Consider the following 25,318-nt stretch of genomic DNA (forward strand, 5'->3'; position numbering starts at 1 on the left):
TGCCCACTATTCTGAGACTGAGCAGCCTGGTCAATCTTTGACTCAGGAATCCACTGTATCTAATACAATGTTTACTCAGATTGCGACACTGGGTTTTTCCCCCCCATTGGTTTGAGGTTAGCTGGGTTGATGACATAGTCTGCTCCCGGTTTTAGACTCAAGTTTACATAGTGGCTCAGCATAAAACTCCAATAATACTATTGTCAATAGCTGTTAATATACTTATTTCTAAACTTTAAAGATTAAAACTGTGACTGAATAACTTGGAAGAACTTTTCCATTTGGAGGCATGAATCTAACCCAACTCTTTTAATAAGAAGTAAGCTTATCCCTAAAATTATACATGACCACATAAATTAGTTTGTACCATGTTTTGTGTTGCTACCATGTTGTGTTGCTACCAGAGGTGTGGACCCGACTCACATGACTTGGACAAGAGTCAGACTCGAGTCACAAATATGATGACTCGACTTTGACTTTAACACCAATGACTCGTGACTTAACTTGGACTTGAGCTTTTTGACTCAAACTGACTTGATACCTTCCCCAAGCCCAAATATGAAAAATTATGCTATTAAAAAAAAGTGTGCAGCGCATCAACTCTTCATTTAACGGATTACAGTTTGAATCGGACAGCAGCCAATCAAATTGTGCCAGCTGAGAAAAAGCTGTGCGTGGCAGTGCAAAGGAACGTCGGCGGGTGAATTCAGATGGAGCCCTTGGAAAGATGTTATAAAATAAATGATTATATTCGGATATAAAGACGACGCTATATCAGCTATATAATTTATAACTTTGCTAGTGTAGCATGTAGGCTAACATAACATTAAATCAATGAGCTTCCACACAGTCAGTCAGTGCGGGAACGTAAACATTGCACCCAAGATTGAGCTACACCTGGCTAGGCAGTTGGTAGCCTAAACCCTGCCTGATGTTACTGCTGTTCCTAAAACCATTGACGTACGTTAGCCTACTGTAACCACACACAGAGAGGGTGTGTGTGTGTGTGTGTGTGTGTGTGTGTTAAGGTTGGGCGATTGTGTTCAAGCCTACATCGCCTGATTGCACCCCATAGCGATCCTCGATAGTGGGATTGGGGGGGTCTTCCTCATGGCTACCCATGTATTTCCATGGAAATAACGTTTATTTGGAAAGTAATAAATATATAGATATTTTTAAAAGCATTCATGATTTGCGTAAATGTAATATACTATTACTCTTGTTAAAAATATGAAATGGTATTACATTTGGTGAAGAGCACATTATGACTTGTTTAGGACTCGAAACTCAAAGTTTAGGACTTGAGACGAGACTTGACTTGGACTTGCCTGCCTTGACTTGGGACTTGTAAAACAATGACTTGCTCCCACCTCTGGTTGCTACCATGCTGTGTTGTCATGTGTTGCTGCCATGCTATGTTGTTGTCTTAGGTCTCTCTTTATGCAGTGTTGTCTTGTCGTGATGTGTTTTGTCCTATATTACATATTTTTTAATCCCAACCCCCGTCCCACAGGAGGTCTTTTGCCTTTTGGTAGGCCACCATTGTAAATAACAATTGGTTCTTAACTGACTTGCGTAGTTAAATAAAGGTGAAATAAAACATTTAAAAAGACCTTATTACATAACATTTTTGGGATCTGTATTTCCTGGTCCTTTAAAGTGAATCTCTACATCCCATCCTCCATCACCCTCTCTCCTGCAACTGCTACCATTGTTTTCCAGCTGCTCCAGTGGAAAGAACTCGCGTGTGAGCGGACAGCCAGGAAGTGAGCGTCACAGGGAGGGATAGGGAAGGGGACGCAAATATGTGGATTTCCAGTCAGATACGTCACACTCTAAACCCTCCCCATCCCCCTGGGAGGACACTGTACCCATCTCAGCACAGTCACAAGTTTAAGGAAAAGAAAAACACTCATTCTCACGCATACTGTCTGTCCTGTTTAACTGCTGCTGCTGAGGGCCGTATTGCACATTGACCCCATGACCAGTGACTGAGGCAGATCCCTGACCACAATATGCCCAGAGGGAGTATTTTCACAAAGCCTGATTCTCTCTGGGCTATGATGGACGGTTTTATTGTTAATCGTTTCAGAGCACAGAAACGGTTTTCTGACAGCTGTCTGGATGGAAAATGAATGTATTCTCACAGAGAGACTCGCAGCGCAGAGCTGGGGGCTGTTCCATTTCATGTCACGTCATAGTAGTGAAACTCAATTCCTGAATTGACAAGAATTTTAAGATATTGATCCCAACTCCCACTGAGAGAATCTCTCGTCTCCCCACATGCACACACAATTTTCTTACCTTTAGTTATGCTGAGAGTGTTGTCCCCACTGGCCACAAAGTCGTAAAGAGCAACAAACAAGTTGGGGTCATTCTCGCTGGGTCCGGCCAAAAGATTTTCTTTGGAGTTCCAACGGGCCGCTTCGGTCAGACCCTGGGGCTCAAAGTCTGGTCTCTGGAGAGCTTCTGGAACACATAACAGACAGGTCCAACATTAGAACATGTCTTTATCTATTAAACAAGTGGACTTTGGGGGAAAGAGAGATCTGGAGTGAGTCGATCAGACCCGTGTTAAATAAACCAACAACTAATCAGGTGAATAGCCTTCCTATCACCTTGTCATAGAAACACAGCCTGGGTTCCAGTCTGTTAAGCTTTCATTCCACACCTGGTCATGTAAAATCCAGCAGGAGTTTGCAAGAGAGCAGAAACACACTTGCACCCATCTAATACAAACAGAGAAAGCAGAAAAAGCAATGTCAATGTGCTGGCATTTCAGAACCGGTATGGTCACTGCTTCAGTCTATTCCATGGACACACACAGACACAAACACATTCACACCTGTATGCGTTGTGTATTATTTTTTAAATATACTCCAGAGAACCTCCCCACGTCACATCGAAGGAACATTTCCCCGAAAAAGGTTTCATGGTTGCACCACTGTCCTGGACTGCACAGCTACTGTGATTTGACTATGGTATTAAAGGCAGCAATATTAACTGAGTTCTTTAATAAAGTCCAATAACATAGTCCATCTCTCAACCACCTGTGCATTTCATTTCCTGGAGTTCCAGGCTTTCCTTTCAATTTCAAGACTTTGTTTTCAATAACAAGCCTCTCCAATAAGAGTTGGCCCATCGTAATTTTGTAGCGAGAGGGGAAATTCGAGCTGCGTTAAGCTTCCAATTAGGACTGGAATAACACCGTAAGATATTATCAACACTGCAGCCACAGATTACGCTCATTATACTCAAATAATGGGACTCAGAGGGCTTTGGATGCTACGTCAAGGTTACCAGAACTGGAATGAGTTGCAAAGAGGGGAGGTGGAAATATAGAGAAGGAAAGAGAAAGGGAAAGAGAGAAGAGGGAATTTTTACTGACTGGCTCACACAGTGACTTCATTTTGAGGCCAGCTCCGCTGTCAGCACACATCCAGCACCTTGCATCTCTCACAACACATGTCCTCAGCGCAAAACACTAAGGCAAAAGAGAAGCATTTGATCATCTGCTGAGGCCATAGAGATACCCAAGAGAAAGGACAAAAGCTATGGGTAGTAGGCCAACCTACTAAGTTTATGCAAAAATATTCAGTTCAAGAGAAAGGCATGCTGTGATATGTTGAACCCTGGCAGAGCACGGATCCTTGATTGTTATGATTTTTATCTCAAATTAAATTGTATTTGTCACATGCGCCGAATACAACAGCCCTTAACCAACAATGCAGCTAAGAAAAATAAGTGTTAAGTAAAAAATAAAAGTAACAAATAATTAAAGAGCAGCAGTAAAATAACAGTAGTGAGGCTATATACAGGGGGTACCAGTACAGAGTCAATGTGCGGGGGCACTGGTTAGTCGAGGTAATTAAGGTAATATGTACATGAAGGTAGCGTTAAAGTGAATAAGCATAGATAATAAACAAAGAGTAGCGTAAAGGAGAGGGGGGGGGGGGGGGCAATGCCAATAGTTTGGGTAGCCATTTGATTAGCTGTTCAGGAGTCTTATGGCTTGGGGGTAGAAGCTGTTAAGAAGTCTTTTGGACCTAGACTTGGCGCTCTGGTACTGCTTGCTGTGCGGTAGCGGAGAGAACAGTCTATGATTTGGGTGGCTGGAGTCTTACAATTTTTAGGGTCTTCCTCTGACACTGCCTGTGGTCCTGGATGGCAGGAAGCTTGGCCGCAGTGATGTACCACCTTGCGGTTGGAGGCTGAGCAGTTGCCATACCAGGCAGTGATGCAATCAGTCAGGATGCTCTTGATGGTGCAGCTGTAGAACCTTTTGAGGATCTGAGGACCAATGCCAAATCTTTTCAGTCTCCTGAGGGGGAATAGGCTTTGTCGTGCCCTCTTCACGACTGTCTTGGTGTGTTTGGACCATGATAGTTTCTTGTTGATGTGGACACCAAGGAACTTGAAGCTCTCAACCTGCTCTACTACAGCCCTGTCGATGAGAATAGGGGCGTGCTCGGCCCTCCTTTTCCTGTAGTCCACAATCCTCTCTTTTGTCTTGATCACTTTGAGGGAGAGGTTGTTGTCCTGACACCACACGGCCAGGTCTCTGACCTCCTCCCTATAGGCGGGCTCGTTGTCGGTGATCAGGCCTACCACTGCTGGCCTTCCCACGGGGGACCAGTACGGGGAAGAAAAGAAAATAATGTATGAAATGTATGTATTCACTACTGTAAGTCGCTCTGGATAAGAGCGTCTGCTAAATGACTAAAATGTACTGTTGTGTCATCGGCAAACTTAATGGTGGTGTTGGAGTCGTGCCTGGCCATGCAGTCATGAGTGAACAGGGAGTACAGAAGGGGACTGACTACACACCCTTGAGGGGCCCCGTGTTGAGGATCAGCGTGGCCGATGTGTTGTTGCCTACCCTTACCACCTGGGGGCGGACCGTCAGTAAGCCCAGGATCCAGTTGCAGAGGGAGGTGTTTAGTCCTAGGGTCCTTAGCTTAGTGATAAGCTTTGTGGGCACTGCGGTGTTGAACGCTGAGCTGAAGTCAATGAACAGCATTCTCACATAGGTGTTCCTTTTGTCCAGGTGGGAAAGGGCAGTGTTGAGTGCAATAGAGATTGCATCATCTGTGGATCTGTTGGGGCGGTATGCAAATCGGAGTGGGTCTAGGGTTTCTGGGATAATGGTGTTGATGTGAGCCATGACCAGCCTTTCAAAGAACTTCATGGCTACAGGCGTGAGTGCTACAGGTCGGTATTCATTTAGGTAGGATACCTTAGTGTTCTTGTGCACAGGAACTATGGTGGTCTGCTTGAAACATGTTGATATTACAGACTCAGACAGGGACAGGTTGAAAATGTCAGTGAAGACACTTGCCAGTTGGTCAGCGCATGCTCGGAGTACACGTCCTGGTAATCCGTCTGGCCTTGCGGCCTTGTGAATGTTGACCTGTTTAAAAGGTCTTACTCACGTCGGCTACGGAGAGTGTGATCACACCGTCGTCTGGAACAGCTGATGCTCTCATGCATGTTTCAGTGTTACTTGCCTCGAAGCGATCATATAGGTAATTTAGCTTGTCTGGTAGGCTCGTGTCACTGGGCAGCTCGCAGCTGTGCTTCCCTTTGTAGTCTGTGATAGTTTGCAAGCTCTGCCACGTCCGACGAGCGTCGGAGCCGGTGTAGTATGATTCAATCTTAGTCCTGTATTGACGCTTTACCTGATTGATGGTACGTCGGAGGGCATAGCAGGATTTCTTATAAGCTTCCGGGTTAGAGTCTCGCTCCTTGAAAGCGGCAGCTCTACCCTTTAGCTCAGTGTGGATGTTGCCTGTAATCCACGGCTTCTGGTTGGGGTATGTAGGTACAATCACTGTGGGGGGGACGTCATCGGTGCACTTATTGGTGAAGCCAATGACCGATGTGGTGTACTCCTCAATGCCATCGGAAGAATCCCGGAACATATTCCAGTCTGTGCTAGCAAAACAATCCTGTAGCTTAGCATCTGCTTCATTTGACCACTTTTTTATTGACTGAGTCACTGGTGCTTCCTGCTTTAGTTTTTGCTTGTAAGCAGGAATCGGGTGGCTAGAATTATGGTCAGATTTGCCAAATGGAGTACAAGGGGAGTAATCGCTGTCCTGATATCCAGAAGCTTTTTTCGGTCATAAGAGACGGTGGCAGAAACATTATTTACAAAATAAGTTACAAATTACGCGAAAACACACAATAGCACAATTGGTGTGGGGACCGTAAAAAGACAGCCATCTCTTCCGATGCCATCACATTTGTATCTTATGTCAAACCAACACCTTTTGTGTAGGTGAGAAGTGTTCGGTGGTCAGCTGAGCCCTACCAGAGTTATCTGATGAAATGCAGAGGGAGGCTATTTGGTGATCTACTGTGGAGCCACATTACACGATGAGAGCCACTGAGGGAGAATTATTTTATTTAAAAAATGTTATCTTTATTTAACTAGGCATGTCGGTTAAGAACAAATTCTTATTTACAATGACTGTCTACACTGGCCAAACCCGGACAACGCTGGGCCAATTGTGTGATACAGCCTGGATTCGAAACAGGGTGTCTGTAGTGCCTTAGACCGCTGCACCACTCGGGAGCCCCCCGAGAAAGATGGGATAAATCCATGGTCACCACACACAGCTGACAGGCTGGGCACTAGGGTCTAACTGGGCACATGACAGAGATTAGGGATGTGCATGATTAACATTCCTGGGGAGTGTGAGATAAGAGCAGAGAGGCATCGGAACACTTTCTACTCCCCAGCACTATGACACTGGAAGAGCAGGAATATTCAACTGTGGGTTCACACATAAAAATAAAAAAAATAAAACAGAGTTAACACATTTTGAATAACATACCAAGAGTAGAGGTTTATCTTATTTCTAATGACATCAACATTATTTCTCTCCTAATATTGAGCTAATTACACTCACTGGAGTATCTAACATAGGGTTTGAAAAAGTACCCGCAAGTGCCGCTGGCTGCTAGTAATCTTTCTTGACTTTGTTAAAATCAGCTAATAGTGCTGAGCGATTAACAGTAATTCTGTTTTTTGGGGGTTATTAAATTACTAATTGACCGACATCGGTCCAATTACTTGAATTCCATTTAGTTCAGTTTTTTGTGCACACAACATGTACTTGTCTCTAGAGATAAATCAAATCATTCACGAAAGAAATCAAGTCAAGAACTACGTGGGAAGCTGGGCTGAAGGGAGTTGTAGTTTTCAGTAAGCAAATATTCACTCTAGTTAAGCATAGACACGTGGTATTTAACTACAATGATCATAATCCATTATGCCAGTTTCTCTCCAGACAGGAAGAGGTGAAACGAGAAGTTTCACTCTTGTCAAACTGTTAAATGGACATGATTTGGAAAGGCACACATCTGTCTATATAAAAGTCCCACAGTTGACAGTGCATGTCTGAGGAAAAAACCAAGCCATGAGGTCTAAGGAATTGTCCCTAGAGTTCTGAGACAGGATTGTGTGGAGGCACAGATCTGGGGAAGGGTTACAAAACCTTTCTGCAGCAAGAACACAGCCTCAATCATTCTTAAATGGAAGAAGTTTGGAACCACCACGACTCTTCCTACAGCTGGCTGCCCAGCCAAACTGAGCAATCAGAAGAGAAGGGACATGGTCAGGGAGGTGACCAATAACCAGATGGTCACTCTGACAGAGCTCCAGAGTTCCTCTGTGGAGATGGGAGAACCTTCCAAAAGGGCAACAATCTCTGCAGCACTCCATCAATCAGGCCTTTATGGTAGAGCGGCCAGACGGAAGCCACTCCTCAGTAAAATGCTCAAGGCCTCAGACCATGAGAACCAAGATTCTCTGCTCTGATGAAACCAAGATTGAACTCTTTGGCCTTAATGCCAAGCGTCATGACTGGAGGAAACCTGGCACCATCCCTACAGTGAAGCATGGTGGTTGAAGCATGGTGGTGGCAGCATCATGCTGTGGGGATGTTTTTCAGTGGCAGGGACTGGGAGACTAATCAGGATCAAGGGAAAGATGAACGGAGCAAAGTACAGAGAGATTCTTGATGAAAACCTTCTCCAGAAAGCTCAGGACCTCAGACTAGGGTGAAGGTTCACCTTCCAAGATGACAACGACCCTAAGTACACAGCCAAGGCAACGCAGGAGTGGCTTCGGGAGAAGTCTCTGAATGTCCTTGAGTGGCCCAGCCAGAGCCCGGACTTGGACCCTATTGAACATCTCTGGAGAGACCTGAAAATAGCTGTGCAGTGACGCTCCACATCCAACCTGACAGCGCTTGAGAGGATCTGCAGAGAAGAATGGGAGAAACTCCTCAAATACAAGTGTGCCAAGATTGTAACTTCATACCCAAGACTGTAATCGATGCCAAAGGTGCGTCAACCAAATACTGATTAAAGGGTCTGAATACTTACGTGATATTTCCGCTTTTGTTTTTACATAAATGTGAACATTTCTAAAATCCTGTTTTTGCTTTGTCATTATGGGGTATTGTGTGTAGATTGATGAGGGGGGCACAAAAACAATTTATTCAACTTTAGAGTAAGGCTGTAACGTAACATGTAAATGGCCATGAATATTTTATATGTTTTGACCTGTCCCCAAATTAATATAGTTGGTTCAGAATTCGTTTCGATATTTCAACCTGGGTGTCCTGATCGTGTCTGGTGTGGATGGACAAAATCAACATGCACGTGATGGCAGACACACACGTGTGCCCGGTCTAGTCAGCATTACATTTACATTTTAGTCATTTAGCAGACGCTCTTATCCAGAGCGACTTACAGTGGTATTTTTTTTATACTGGTCCCCCGTGGGAATCGAACCCACAACCCTGGCATTGCAAACACCATGCTCTACCAACTGAGCCACAGGGAAGGCATGTACAGTGGCTTGTGAAAGTATTAACCCCCCTTGGCATTTTTCCTATTTTGTTGCCTTACAATCTGGAATTAAAATATACTGCTCAAAAAAATAAAGGGAACACTTAAACAACACATCCTAGATCTGAATGAAATAAATAATCTTATTAAATACTTTTTTCTTTACATAGTTGAATGTGCTGACAACAAAATCACACAAAAATAATCAATGGAAATCCAATTTATCAACCCATGGAGGTCTGGATTTGGAGTCACACTTAAAATTAAAGTGGAAAACCACACTACAGGCTGATCCAACTTTGATGTAATGTCCTTAAAACAAGTCAAAATGAGGCTCAGTAGTGTGTGTGGCCTCCACGTGCCTGTATGACCTCCCTACCACGTCTGGGTATGCTCCTGATGAGGTGACGGATGGTCTCCTGAGGGATCTCCTCCCAGACCTGGACTAAAGCATCCGCCAACTCCTGGACAGTCTGTGGTGCAACGTGGCGTTGGTGGATGGAGCGAGACATGATGTCCCAGATGTGCTCAATTGGATTCAGGTCTGGGGAACAGGCGGGCCAGTCCATAGCATCAATGCCTTCCTCTTGCAGGAACTGCTGACACACTCCAGCCACATGAGGTCTAGCATTGTCTTGCATTAGGAGGAACCCAGGGCCAACCGCACCAGCATATGGTCTCACAAGGGGTCTGAGGATCTCATCTCGGTACCTAATGGCAGTCAGGCTACCTCTGGCGAGCACATGGAGGGCTGTGCGGCCCCCCAAAGAAATACCACCCCACACCATGACTGACCCACCGCCAAACCGGTCATGCTGGAGGATGTTGCAGGCAGCAGAACGTTCTCCACGGCATCTCCAGACTCTGTCACGTCTGTCACATGCTCAGTGTGAACCTGCTTTAATCTGTGAAGAGCACAGGGCGCCAGTGGCGAATTTTCCAATCTTGGTGTTCTCTGGCAAATGCCAAACGTCCTGCACGGTGTTGGGCTGTAAGCACAACCCCCACCTGTGGACGTCGGGCCCTCATACCACCCTCATGGAGTCTGTTTCTGACCGTTTGAGCAGACACATGCACATTTGTGGCCTGCTGGAGGTCATTTTGCAGGGCTCTGGCAGTGCTTCTCCTGCTCCTCCTTGCACAAAGGCGGAGGTAGCGGTCCTGCTGCTGGGTTGTTGGCCTCCTCCACATCTCCTGATGTACTGGCCTGTCTCCTGGGTGCGCCTCCATGCTCTGGACACTACGCTGACAGACACAGCAAACCTTCTTGCCACAGCTCGCATTGATGTGCCATCCTGGATGAGCTGCACTACCTGAGCCACTTGTGTGGGTTGTAGACTCCGTCTCATGCTACCACTAGAGTGAAAGCACCGCCAGCATTCAAAAGTGACCAAAACATCAGCCAGGAAGCATAGGAACTGAGAAGTGGTCTGTGGTCCCCACCTGCAGAATCACTCCTTTATTGGGGGTGTCTTGCTAATTGCCTATAATTTCCACCTCTTGTCTATTCCATTTGCACAACAGCATGTGAAATTTATTGTCAATCAGTGTTGCTTCCTAACTGGACAGTTTGATTTCACAGAAGTGTGATTGACTTGGAGTTACATTGTGTTGTTTAAGTGTTCCCTTTATTTTTTTGAGCAGTGTAGATTTTTTGGGGGGTTGTATTATTTGAGTTACACAACATGCCTACCACTTTGAAGATACAAAATATTATTTTGTGAAACAAGCAAGAAATAAGACCAAAAAAAAAATCGGAAAACTTGAGTGTGCATAACTATTCACACCCCTAAAGTCAATACTTTGAAGAGCCCCCTTTTGTTGCAATTGCAGCTGCAAGTCTCTTGGGGTATGTCTCGATAAGCTTGGCACATCTAGCCACTGGGATTTTTCCCCATTCTTCAAGGCAAAACTGCTCCAGCTCCTTCAAGTTGGATGGGTTCCGCTGGTGTACAGCAATATTTAAGTCATACCACAGATTCTCAATTGGATTGAAGCCTGGGCTTTGACTAGGCCAGTCCAAGACATTTAAATGTTTCCCCTTAAACCACTTGAGTGTTGCTTTAGCAGTATGCTTAGGGTCATTGTCCTGCTGGAAGGTGAACCTCCTTCCCAGTCTCAAATCTCTGGAAGACTGAAACAGGTTTCCCCTCAAGGATTTCCCTGTATTTAGCGACATCCATCATTCCTTCAATTCTGACCAGTTTCCCAGTCCCTACCGATGAAAAACATTCCCACAGCATGATGCTGCCACCACCATGCTTCACTGTGGGGATGGTGTTCTCGGGGTGATGAGAAGGGTGTTGGGTTTGCGTCAGACATTGTGTTTTCCTTGATGGCCAAAAATATACATTTTAGTCTCATCTGACCAGAGTACCTTCTTCCATATGTTTCGGGAGTCTCCCATATGCCTTTTAGCAAACACCAAAAGTGTTTGCTTATTTTTTCTTTAAGCAATGGCTTTCTTCTGGCCACTCCTCTGTAAAGCCCAGTTCTGTGGAGTGTACGGCTTAAAGTGGTCCTATGGACAGATACTCCAATCTCCACTGTGGAGCTTTGCAGCTCCTTCAGGGTTATCTTTGGTCTCTTTGTTGCCTCTCTGATTAATGCCCCCCTTGCTTGTTCTGTGAGTTTTGGTGGGGGGCCCTCACTTGACAGTTTGGTTGTTGTGCCATATTCCCTAAATTTTTTAACAATGAATTTAAAAATGGTGCTCTGTGGGATGTTCAAAGTTTTGGATATTTGTTTTATAACCCAACCCTGATCTGTACTTCTCCACAACTTTGTCCCTGACCTGTTTGGAGAGCTCCTAGGTCTTCATGGTGCCACTTGCTTGGTGGTGCCCCTTGCTTAGTGGTGTTGCAGACTCTGGGGCCTTTCAGAACAGCTGTATATATACTGAGATCATGTGACAGATCATGTGACACTTAAATAAAGTCCACCTGTGTGCAATCTAACTAATTATGTGACTTCTGAAGGCAATTGGTTGCACCAGATCTAATTTAGGGGCTTCATAACAAAGGGGGTGAATACATATGCACGCACCACTTTTCCGTTTTTTGGAATTTATTGAAACAAGTAATTTTTTTCATTTCACTTCACCAATTTTTACTATTTTGTGTATGTCCATTAAATTAAATCCAAATAAAAATCCATTCAAATTACAGGTTGAAATGCAACAAAATAGGAAAAACGCCAAGGGGATGAATACTTTTGCAAGGCACTGTAATAGGCTAAGAGTTTACACTTCCTATTCCATTTATAATGTTAGGAGTAGGCTTGGGTGGTGTACCGTATACCCGGGTATCTGGAAATAGCCATGGGATGGTTTTTCAATACCGTGAAAACTGTGTCTTTGAAGTTTCTTTATAAACTTTAATATTTGTAGCTACTTTAAGTAAATACCTGCAGTCAACTTGTGCAATACGTTAGCAGATAAAGATTGCATTCTTCATTTTACCCTTCAAAATGTTTCATTATGAAGCTTACCGGTAGTCGCTAGTCACATGGTCTTTGTTTACAAACACACAACAATGAGGGACCAGAGCCTTGTAAGTCACTCACTGTTGTGCAGCACGTGCCAGGTGATCTAGTTACAGTATGGAATTCACAACTAAAATGTTGCCAGCTAAATATCTTATAAACTATAACTATTAAGGTAAATGCACAACTGCAGTTTATTTTCTAATTTAGTAGCTAGTTAGCTATTTAGCTAAGTGGTTAGCTTCTTCCAAATTCAAGCTTTGTTTGGTAACAGCACAGAATCCCCTCGTGGATCAAGAGCATTGCTATCTAATATTTGTTTTGTGTTTCCAGCCCAAAAAATGTAGGTACTTGTATTTATTTATGAGCTGGGATGTCTGTCCTGAAAATATAGTAATTTAGGTCGGAGACTCTAAAAATGTTGCACTGCGCTCATTAGCATTTAGTTAGCATTCTCCATGGGATTTTACATGTACTTGTTAGCATTGCTAACCTTCGGATTACCGAGGCTGTGGGGTTAGAAAATAGCGCCCTTTGTGTTCAGTGTAAAGGTATGACAATCTGGATACCCCCGAAGCCTAGTAGGGAGGTCAAAATAATGGAAAACTATCAACCAAATCTATTTATTTGGCAAGGAGAATGTTGATTACTTCTCCTTGCCATTATCATTCACCTGATAAGACAGCAATTTTTTTTGCTAACGTATGACGGGGGTCCCTGGGTCGCTGGTTTGCCTGGGAGGGGGTCCCTGGGCAGGAAAAAGATGAAGATAGCAACACAATTAGACCCAACTAAATCATGAGAATACAAAAAGATAATGAATTACCTGACTCATTGGAAGGAATTAACAAAAAAAACAGAGCAAACTAGAATGCTATTTGGCCCTAAACAGAGAGTACACAGTGACAGAATACCTGACCACTGTGACTGACCCAAACTTAAGGAAAGCTTTGACTATGTACAGACTAAGTGAACATAGCCTTGCTATTTTGTGCACACTGCCCACAAAATTAGGTGGAAACTGAGCTGCACTTCCTAACCTCCTGTCAAATGTATGACCATATTAGAGACACATATTTCCCTCAGATTACAGATCCACCAAAAATTTGAAAACAAACACGATTTTGATAAACTCCCATATCTACTGTCTACTGGGTGAAATACCACAGTGTGCCATCACAGCAGCAAGATTTGTGACCTGTTGCCACAAGAAAAGGTCAACCAGTGAAAAACAAACATCATTGGAAATACAACCTATATTTATGTTTATTTATTTTCCCTTTTGTACTTTAACCATTTGTATATGGTTACAACACTGTATATATACATAATGACATTTGTAATGTCTTTATTCTTTTTGAACTTCTGTGAGTGTAATGTTGACTGTTCATTTTTATTGTTTATTTCACTTTTGTATATTATCTACTTCACTTGCTTTGGAAATGTTAACATATGTTTCCCATGCCAATAAAGCCCCTTGAATTGAAGACCCTTGTGGTAGAGGGGTGTCCTGTTAACAGCGGAGTGTGATTACAGAGTAAAACTTCACCATTCAGACAATGAGCAAAAAAGAAGGTCTCTCAATCTAGAATCATTCTGGACATTTGAGAATGACCCAAACCAAAAATCTCAAAACAGAACCTGTATCTTTCTAACTATAGACTTCAAGTGCAAGGGTGAGCCTCAGGAATGACAGCTTGGTTTCTTAGTGAGCAACTGAACTCCAAGGCTATGACTCAAGCCGCAAAAGATAAACGCTTAGATTTTGTAGAATGAATATGGGCAGGCGGGGGCTGTCGGGTGAGGAAATAAGACAGATGGAGGGAGATACATATGAGTGTAGTGGATGAGAAATGAGGAGGGTGGAGGAGGGGATAGACTGGTCATAAGTGTGTGGGACACTAACAGCCCACCCCGCCTACACATGTCCATTTTACTAACCTCAAATACCTCTGCTCTTAGTGAGGAGTGACAGCAGACTGAGGCATACTGGCATGCATGGCAGCATACTGAGAGAGAGCAAGAGAGAGGGAGGGGGAGAGAGAGAAATGGAATAAGACTTAAAATGAGGCAAGAAAGAAAGGAAAAAGGGAAACAGCAGTTGCTAGTGGAGAGGCTGGGATTACAGCATATCCTGGCTGGATCTCTGGGGGAGATAATCCATCCAGCAGTGATTACATATGTGTGGAACTCTTGACAGCTATGACAGAGTTTGTATGAGCAACAGTGATGAATTAAAACTAACCACAAACACACTGACAGAACAGGGGATACAGAGATTGGCCAAGTGGAGTTCATCACTACCTCCTTGACCTCTGAGATCAAAACATAGTGACTAGGGACATAAGAATCCAAACAACAGTCAAGTTCCATGACGTAGAACCAAGCCACTTGAGGCGAAGTTGGAGGGAAAAGAACTCACGCTTGGGCGATTCTGTTGCATCACCTCGCTGTCGACACCTGTGATGGGTAACAAAGAGCTTGACGCTGGATCAAGCCTGAGATCTGGAGGTCTAACCACTGTTTAAAGATCCTATCTGGATCTGGTGCCGCTGTAGACTAGTTCTCCCCCCAGCTCTACTGTGGTTAGGTCAAACATTGGTACACTAGACATGAGGGTGAGAGAACCTGCCACACAGCGAAGGACAGGTGGAAAATCCTAGGCTTTATTGACTGCAGAAGAATTTGCCACACAAGGCTATGAGTAATGTAAACTGAAAGAAGGGTAAATTGGGGGCTAGCTAACTTATTGCAAATTCAATAAGTGGATATCCCTCCAAAAGAGAGAATTGCCTTTTTTCCCCCAGAAATACAGAAAACTTCATTCTAAATTAGAGACTGTTCTTTCATTTTTGGTCTGTGTGTGTATGTAACCACCGCTATATGAAAATGTGTGTTTAAAAAGTTATTGATTAACATATACTTTGCTGGAAAGTGTTCCAGGACTACAGTATATTGTCTATTAAATCATTTCGATGCACAATCCTTAGCACATGGTGCATTTCACAGTCTTCCATTACAAATCAATTAGATTGTTGAAACGCAACGTACCCCGGATTTCCTCAAATTTCATTCGTCTTTGATTCAGGCTAATCTATTTAGCGCATCTTTGTTTAAAGTAAGGCCGAGTGTAGGCTTGGAAAATAATTACAACGGTACACTCTATAAGGCCTAGAAGTCTTAAACCTCTATAACTCAGTTCAACTTTTCTTTGCACTCAATGTAGAAAAACAATAAACAAGATACAAATCTTAGCAAAGAGTGAAAAGGAAAGCATAGATTTAGATGAAACCCTCAAACAAAAGTAAAAACTATTTTCTCCCCTTCTTTCCTTTGCAGCAAGCCAGTGTCTGGCTTCCCTCTCCCTCCCCCTGATGCTCTCCCTCCCCCTGATGCTCTCCCTCCCCCTGATGCGCTCCCTCCCCCTGATGCGCTCCCTCCCCCTGATGCGCTCCCTCCCCCTGATGCGCTCCCTCCCCCTGATGCTCTCCCTCCCCCTGATGCTCTCCCTCCCCCTGATGCTCTCCCTCCCCCTGATGCTCTCCCTCCCCCTGATGCTCTCCCTCCCCCTGATGCTCTCCCTCCCTGATGCTCTCCCCCTCCTCTTTCCAGAGGAACGACAGAGGCCTCACACGGAGAGATAGAGGGAGAAGATGCGCTACGTTCTCTCCCCCCTGCCCAGCGCAACTAACTCCCCTACAGCATCATCTCCTTCTCTGACCATCTTTGTCTTTCTCTAAGAATCAATCCCAAAACAACCCCCCTTATACTCCATACAAACCCCCTACTGCCGTTCCTCAAATTCTTACCTTCCAAGTAGCAGCTGGAGGAGGACGAGAGGCCTTTCTTAGATTTACACCCCACCAATTTCAGGCAAATCTCCAACATTTTCATTTGCTTTCTTTCGCTTCCACTTGAAAAATCCTGTTTGTTTATCAGCCCAGTGTCCCTTATGTTTCCTTTCGCCGGCAGATCAACAGAAAAAAATTCCCCAGGTCTGTCATGAAAAGACAAAGAACCAAAAAAAATAAGGGATTCTGCTTTTCTCCTCTCAGAATCTTTGGCTGTTGTGACCCCCTTTTCTCTCCTCTATTCCACCAAACAAAAGCGAACTCTGTTCTGCCCGCAAAGTCTACAAACTTTGTAGTCCAAACGGCTCCATCTTTTTTTCTCTCTGGCTTGGTTAGCTCCTTTCCGGAGGAGGCAGAAGCGACCCAAAAGTGCGCCTGTTCTGGCCGAAAGCTGGCTGGACATGCGGATATGTCAGTTGAGCGGGCAGTAGGGCAGTTTGGATGGTGCCATTCTCTCTCCTGTCCCCTGTGTGTGTATGTCCGTTAGCATGAGAAGCACAGAGACTCGTGCTACAGGCTGACAACAAAGGGCCTCTTTCAGGCTCTGCTTGCTGCACTGAATGACATCAGATGGCTGGGCCCTCCCACAACACACACTCAAGAGAGCAAGAACTACTATACACACACACACACACACACACACACACCAAGAGGAACGCAAACAGAAACAGTATGCAAAAAAACACATCCAAAGGAAACAGATGAAACCTCTGTTGACAACCAAATTTGAAGTTACAACTGTGAATGATCCAGTCTGAGATGTTTCTCTTTGTCCTTCTGTTGGAGAGTCACAAGACACTTTTTCAAAAACCCTTCTCCAACACTTCAAACCCCCACCCCCACTTCTTCTTCTTCTTCTCACCCTCCGTTTCCCCTTTCTCTTACTCAGATCTGAAATGCTTACAGGTTAAAGAACGGGGTCTGGAAGCCGCCTGGCTTTTTAAAAGCACAATAGCTTGAGCTCGGAGTAGGGAGCTATTCTGCAATCAGATAACAGCGAAAAGTACGCTATCCCCCTGAGCCCTCCCTTATTAACTTTTTACACTGCTCAAATAAGGTTAAATTGCCCCGGGCTGTTTCAACTGGAGGTGAACTGCGATAATTGTGAAATCTAATATCTCAACTGATAAAAAAAATATTTTATCTAAAAGAAACATGCAGGGCCAGGTGCTTCTAGGGAGTGAATGTTTGGCCGTTTCTGTGAGCAACAAAGAATCATTGGCATTAGTCAGGCACTCTTGCCTTTCTCTAGCTTCGTCTTCCCTCAGCTGTATTTTTAGAGTGGCCATACTGAACTCAAGGATTGGTTGTGTCATTCTTCAGCATTTTATGCCATGAAATGTTATCAACAAGAGTCACTAGAATGAATAGACTATAAAACAGGTACGTCCACGTGGTCTCTCCAAAACCAGAACATTGACAATAAAAGGTGCAGAGGTAATTGTGGGCAAATTAAGAGTTACCTCTATAGAAAGAAGGCAATGTTAAATATAGGTATTCTTTGGATAGATTTCTGACTTCAATCAAGAGCAGTATCCCTCAAAACCGCTGATTCACTTTCCTTGCCTTTAAGCAGACGCTACATTCAAGTGTGTGTAATACCACTTCAGCGGGTGACTCCAGACTGGCTGGAACCTTAGATCTGTCAGTCCACAGCCCAGAAGCACGCTAGCTGGCTAACACGCTCACTGAAATTTCCAATCATAAGGAAAAGGAGGAAAATTGACTGAATATAGGCCAGGAGTCTGTTACTGTAGCCAATCCCATCTATAAAATGGTGAGAGTCAGCGGTATAGAAGGTGATAACATGCCACCAAGGAAGACAATTGTAACAATGTTATTACTATTGTTGTTGACTGTATGTTTGTTTATCCCATGTGTAACTCTGTTGTTTTTTGTCGCACGGCTTTGCTTTATCTTGGCCAGGTTGCTGTTGTAAATGAAAACTTGTTCTCAACTGGCCTACCTGGTTGAATAAAGGTGAGAAAAAAAATTATAATAATAAATAGAATTCTCCAATCAAGCCAATGATAATCATTTCAAGACTTACAGTTGAAGTCGGAAGTTTACATACACTTAGGTTGGAGTCATTAAAACTCGTTTTTCAACCACTGCACAAATTTCTTGTTAACAAACTATAGTTTTGGCAAGACGGTTAGGTTAGACGCTTAGGACATCTACTTTGTGCATGACACAAGTCGTTTTTCCAACAATCGTTTACAGACAGATTATTTCACTGTATCACAATTCCAGTGGGTCAAAAGTTTACATACACTAAGTTGACTGTGCCTTTAAACAGCTTGGAAAATTCCAAAAAATGATGTCATGGTTTTAGAAGCTTCTGATAGGCTAATTGACATCATTTGAGTCAATTGGAGGTGTAGCTGTGGATGTATTTCAAAGCCTACCTTCAAACTCAGTGCCTCTTTGCTTGACATCATGGGAAAATCAAAAGAAATCAACCAAGACCTCAGAAAAAAACATTGTAGACCTCAAGTCTGGTTCATCCTTCTGAGCAATTTGCAAACGCCTGAAGGTACCACATACATCTGTACAAACAATAGTACGCAAGTATAAACACCATGGGACCACGCAGCCGTCATACCGCTCAGGAAGGAGACGCATTCTGTCTCCTAGAGATAAACGTACTTTGGTGCGAAAAGTGCAAATCAATCCCCAGAACAACAGCAAAGGACGTTGTGAAGATGCTGGAGGAAACAGGTGCAAAAGTATCTATATCCACAGTAAAACAAGTCCTATAGCCATTGCTCCAAAACCGCCATAAAGAAAACTGACTACGTTTGCAACTGCACATGGGGACAAAGATCGTACATTTTGGAGAAATGTCCTCTGGTCTGATGAAACAAAATAGAACTGTTTGGCCATAATGACCATTGTTATTTTTGGAGGAAAAAGGGGGATGCTTGCAATCAGAAGAACACCATCCCAACCGTGAAGCACGGAGGTGGCAGCATCATGTTGTGGTTTGCTGCAGGAGGGACTGGTGCACTTCACAATATAGATGGCATTATGAGGACGGAAAATGATGTGGATATATTGAAGCAACATCTCAAGACATCAGTTAGGAAGTTAAAGATTGGTCGCAAAAGGGTCTTCCAAATGAACAATGACCCCAAGCATACTTCTAAAGTTGTGGCAAAATGGCTTAAGGACAACAAAGTCAAGGTATTGGAGTGGCCATCACAAAGCCCTGACCTCAATCCTATAGAAAATATGTGGGCAGAACTGAAAAAGTGTGTGCGAGCAAGGAGGCTTACAAACCTGACTCAGTTACACCAGCTCTGTCAGGAGGAATGGGACAAAATTCACCCAACTTATTGTGGGAAGCTTATGGAAGTCTACCCGAAACGTTTGACCCAAGTTAAACAATTTAAAGGCAATGCTACCAAATACTAATTGAGTGTACGTAAACTTCTGACCCACTGAGAATGTGATGAAAGAAATAAAAGCTGAAATAAATCACTCTATACTATTATTCTAACATTTCACATACTTAAAATAAAGTGGTGATCCTAACTGACCTAAGACAGGGAATTTTTACTAGGATTAAATGTCAGGAATTGTGAAAAACTGAGTTTAAATGTATTTGGCTAAGGTGTATGTAAACTTCCGACTTCAACTGTATGTTTACAGCCCAAAAAAGTCTAAGGCTGCAGTTACACAAAGCAACTTGCACTCAATTTTTGTGGCTTGTAACCGAGTTGCTTCTTGATTCGTCTGTGAAAACCCTAATAAACCTGCAATTAATCTGCAACTCTGATGCATCCGGCTGAAATATTTCGACTTTGCAACAGTCAATCAACAGCCAATCAAAACAAATGCTTTTGTCACATGATCCATTCGAAGGTTAGGAACTCCGGCCGAGTTGTCATGTCAACAACACAGCTGTCAGTACTGCGGGAACCGTGATCAAGGTGGACAGAAGAGACATTACCCAAACGAGAGCTGAAGTAAATACTGGCATCAAGACTAGTAAAGGTGTTATGTACATGGTTCTGAAGTCAATAAACTAACATTTTCAACATGAACTGCACTAGCTAAAAATTGTTGCTAGCTTGTAAACACGTTGCTAGCTAGCTAGTGAGCTTGATCAAACAGTGTTGGCTACACTGAACAAAAATATAAAACACAACATGTAAAGTGCTAGTCCCATGAGTTGAAATGAAAGATCCCAGAAATATCACATATGCACAAAAAAGCTTACTTATCTCAAATTTGGTGCACAAATTTGTTTATATCCCTGTTAGTGAGCATTTCTCCTTTGCCAAGATAATCCATCCACCTGACAGGAGTGGCAAATCAAGAAGCTGATTAAACAGCATGATCATTACACAGGTGCACCTTGTGCTGGGGACACTAAAAGGCCACTAAAATGTGCAGTTTTGTCACACACAATGCCACAGATGTCTCAAGTTGAAGGAGTGTGCAATTGGCATGCTGACTGCAGGGATGTCCACCAAAGCAGTTGCCAGAGAATTTAATGTTAATTTCTCTACCGTAAGCCACCTCCAACGTTATTTTAGAGAATTTGGCAGTACGTCCAACCGGCCTCACTACCACAGAACACGTATAACCATGCCAGCCCAGGACCTCCATATTCACTTCTTCACCGTTGGGATCATCCGAGACCAGCCACCTGGACAGCTGATGAAACTGCGGATTTGTACAACCAAATCATTTCTGCACAAACTGTCAGACACCATCTCGGGGAAGCTCATCTGCGTGCTTGTCGTCAATAATTGCATTTTCTCGATGGGAATTTGAATGCATAGAGATACCGTGCTGAGATCCTGAGGCCCATTGTCATACCTTTCATCCACTGCCATTACCTCATGTTTCAGCATGATAATATACGGCCCCATGTCACAAAGATCTGTACACAATTCCTGGAAGCTGAAAATGTCCCAGTTCTTCCATGGCCGGCATACTCACCAAACATGTCACCCATTGAGCATGTTTGGGATGCTCTGGATCTACATTACATGTATGACCGCGTGTTCCAGTTCCCGCCAATATCCAGCAACATCGCACAGCCATTGAAGGGGAGTGGGACAACATTCAATTGTTTGTAACTTATTTTGTACATAAAGTTGCTGCTACTGTCCGAAAAGAGCTTCTGGACATCAGAACAGCGTTTACTCACCTCGAACTGGACAAATACTTATTCTTTAATGAGTCCACCGCGAAGGGTATACTGCTTTCCGGAGACCAGGCCCAAATCCCCGTCACTCGCAGGAAGAAAAGGTGGAGATACAGAGGGAGAAGGTCGAGGTGCCTTGTGAGGATTCGGAGGCGAGTGAGTAAATCTCCTCTACCATCAGTTCTATTGGCCAACGTGCAATCACTGGAAAACAAACTCTCTAGACCACACTATCTAGCAAGAGAGTTCTCATCTATATTATTCATAGCTGTCTATTTATCACCACAAACCGATGCTGACACTAAGACCGCACTCAACGAGCTGTATAAGGCCATAAGCAAACAAGAATCCTCATCCAGAAGCAGCACTCCTAGTTGCCAGGGACTTTAATGCAGGCAAACTTTAATCCGTTTTACCTAACTTCCACCAACATTTCACGTGTGCAACCTCCTTTACTCCACACACAGAGAAGCATACAAAGCTCTCCCTCCATTTGGCAAGTCTGACCATAATGCTATCCTCCGGATTCCAGTTTACACGCAAAAACTAAAGTAGGAAGTACCAGTGACTAGCTCAATACGGAAACTGAATCCTACTACACCGGCTCTGACACTCGTCGGATGTGGCAGGGCTTGCAAACTATTATGGACTACAAAGGGAAAACCAGCCACAAGCTGCCCAGTGACACAAGTCTACCAGACAAGCTAAATGCCTTTTATGCTCGCTTTGAGGCAAGCAACACTGAAGCATGCATGAGAGCACCAGCTGTTCCGGAAGACTGTGTGATCACACTCTCCGTAGCCGATGTGAGCAAGACCTTTAAACAGGTCAACATTCATAAGGCCACAGGGCCACGCAGATTACCAGGGTGTGTACGCCGAGCATGCGCTGACCAACTGGCAAGTGTATTCACTGACATTTTCCATCTCTCTCTGACAGAGTCTGTAATACCAACATGTTTCAAGCAGACCACCATAGTCCCTTTGCCCAAGAACGCGAAGGTAACCTGCCAAAATGACTACCGCCCTGTAGCATTCGGTAGTCATGAAGTGCTTTGAAAGGCTGGTCATGTCTCACATCAACACCATCATCCCGGAAACCCTAGCCCCACTCCAATTCGTATACCACCCCAACATTTTTTATTTTATTTTGTTAACAGATGACGTAATCTCAATCGCACTCCACACCGCCCTTTCCCACCTGGAAAAAAGGTACACCTATGTGAGAATGCTTTTCATTGACTACAGCTCAGCGTTCCAACATCATAGTGCCAACAAAGCTCATCACTAAGCTAAGGACCCTGAGAGTAAACACCTCCCTCTGCAACTGGATCCTGGACTTCCCACCCTCAGGAGGTAAGGTTTTATTTTATTTATTTATTTATTTAACACTTATTTTAGCAGTTAAGTTGACTGAGAACACATTCTCATTTACAACAACGACCTGGGGAATAGTTACAGGGGAGATGATTGAGCCAATTGTAAGATGAGGATGATTAGGTGACCGGGAAGGGTAGGCAACAACAACAAATCTGCCATGTTGATCCTCAACATCGGGGCCCCTCAGGGGTGCGTGCTTAGTCCCCTCCTGTACTCCCTGTTCACCCACAACTGTGTGGCCAAGCACAACTCCAACACTATCATTAAGTTTGCCAATGATGCAACAGTGGTAGGCCTGATCACTGACAAAAATGAGACAGCCTATAGGGAGGTCAGAGAGAGCTGGCAGTGTGGTGCCAGGACAACAACCTATCCCTCAATGTGAGCAAGAAAAAGGACATGATCGTGCACTACAGGAAAAGGAGGGCCGAAAAGGCCCCCACTAACATCGATGGGACTGTAGTGGAGCGGGTCGAGAGTTTCAAGTTCCTTGGTGTTCACATCACCAACAAACGACAACACCTTTTCCCCCTCAGGAGACTGAAAATGTGTGGCATGGTTCCCCAGATCCTCCAAAAATTATACAGCTGCACCATCAAGAGCATCCTGACCGGTTGCATCACCACCTGGTATGGCAACTGCTCGGCATCCAACCGCAAGGCGCTACACAGAGGGTAGTGCGTATGGGCCAATACATCACTGGGGCCAAGCTTCCTGCCATCCAGGACCTATATACTAGGCAGTGTCATAGGAAGGCCCAAAAATTGTCAAAGACCCAAGTCATAGACTGTACTGTCTGCTACCGCACAGCAAGTGGGACCGGAGCGCCAAGTCTAGGTCCAAAAGGCTCCTTAACAGCTTCTACTCCTCCAATACAATAACGAAACGGTTGGATAAACAAATAATGTAATGCATCAGATGACGTGTTTAGAATTCTCAAACAATAAGACAGAAACAGCTTCAATTTGATTGTCAATTTTAAATTGCGTTTAAGTAGCTTCATCTAACAGCAAAGTTGCTTGACATGTCACTTGCAACGACAACTAAAATTGTGTGCAAGTTGCGTCATGTAACTGCAGCCTAACATTCGATGAGATCCTCAGATCGGATGGAAATCCATACTTAAAACTCTTGAACATTAAAAAAAAGCACCCACCAGAGGATGTCATTCTTTTATTTTTTACTACACTGTATACAAAAGATTAGCCAGCTGGCTTGGCTGGTTCTGGATTTGTCATAAGCATTTAGGGAAAACTTTGCCACAGATGGAAACCAGTATCTTTGACTTTGCCATCTACTGTTATCGCCAAAGAGTTGGCATCTTCCATAAGAGATATCTGTTTTTCTACGTTGTAATAGACACGGTGCAACCTTTTTTCAGGTGGGCTGCTGGCAGGCTTCGGTACCGCAAAGCCAAATAAGCCTGTGCTCATGGATCTCACAGGGGAAGTGAAATGATAGGCTACAATGACTTTGCTCATCATGATGCACGTCGCAAATGAAACGTAACGACACCCTGAGCGCATCAAACATGAAAGACCAATACAAATGTAAGAGCACAACAAAATAGATAAACAAGTTCCTTGGATTTTCTTTCGCAGGTGCCTGTTCATTATAGGATAGACACTTGTGGTTTCTAGCTGCACCAATCAAAGCAGTGAAGCAAGACTTTAGTGGTCAAAACCATTCAGAGGGTTGCAAAACACAACATATCATGCAATTATTAATTATAAAATGGTCAGATGTATAAAAAATAAAAAAAAATATAGACTAGCTCCAAAATAAGTGAACATTTACAAATTATCCAATGGATTATTTAAATGTTCTGGTAAAAAATGGCAGTGCAAAGTAAAGCTGTTTGGCTCATTTCAGTCGCGACTCTGAAGAAGAAGAACTTTGCAGGAGTTTCTGATTAATAAACGATGCCATGCTGGTGGGTGGTAACATTTAAAAAAAACAGCCCTGAAAAAAACGTAGACTGAAAAGTATTTTCCCACTTCAAGGCCAAATATATTACTGAATAAAACACAAAGTTATTGACATCAATCATTGTGCAACATCATGGGTATGCAATGTGCATCGTCTTGTGGATCCAAACGCATCATGGTTTTGTGTTGGTCAACTTTTTCATTCCAGTTACTGTATCTTAACTGTATGACTAACGTAGGGCGTGGAGAGGGATGACATCAGGGCATCTATAGGGCATAGGTTCTCAAAATGGGTTCCGCTATTGAATATTACCAACAGATTAAACCACTTTTGGCCAAGGGATCCACGGATTAAGTTTGAAGTGTGTAACACAATGTCATATTATTCATCTACAATTTGTTCTTAACCCTGGGCAACATTGGCCTGGGAGACTCACAGGGATATTGGTATCGACAGTACTTCCACATTAACTCAATACTATTTGTATTTTTTATTTACTTACATACACCCATTGTAAGTTAAGTTTGAAACTGCAAAGTTTTCTCTCTGCCTCATGGCAAAATTGCAGGATATTAGCTTTAAGGCTGCAACAACCAAAAGTTTCTGCCCCATGACAAAATGTGTAGAATTACAGGAAATTAACTTGAAAACTG

The 25,318-nt window shown here is 43.6% G+C and overlaps 1 protein-coding gene across 2 annotated transcripts in view; it reads right to left on the reverse strand.

Moving 5' to 3' along the window:
- Window positions 1-25,318, reverse strand: part of LOC106563284 (tyrosine-protein kinase ABL1) — a 53,610-nt gene that overhangs the window by 13,226 nt on the left and 15,066 nt on the right. Inside the window, exons 1-2 of one of the 2 annotated variants that reach the window (XM_014128750.3) lie at window positions 16,155-16,938; window positions 2,305-2,469 (exon numbers count right to left, since the gene is read on the reverse strand). In XM_014128750.3, the coding sequence (XP_013984225.1) occupies window positions 2,305-2,469; window positions 16,155-16,239 (250 nt within the window). In that variant the 5' untranslated portion in view covers window positions 16,240-16,938. Of the gene's footprint in view, window positions 1-2,304; window positions 2,470-16,154; window positions 16,939-25,318 lie in introns of those variants that run through there. The other variant, XM_014128749.3, reaches the window with a different exon arrangement.

The sequence above is a fragment of the Salmo salar genome, chromosome 11 (assembly GCF_965601325.2).
Source record: "Salmo salar chromosome 11, fSalSal1, whole genome shotgun sequence".
Taxonomy (NCBI): Eukaryota; Metazoa; Chordata; class Actinopteri; order Salmoniformes; family Salmonidae; genus Salmo; species Salmo salar.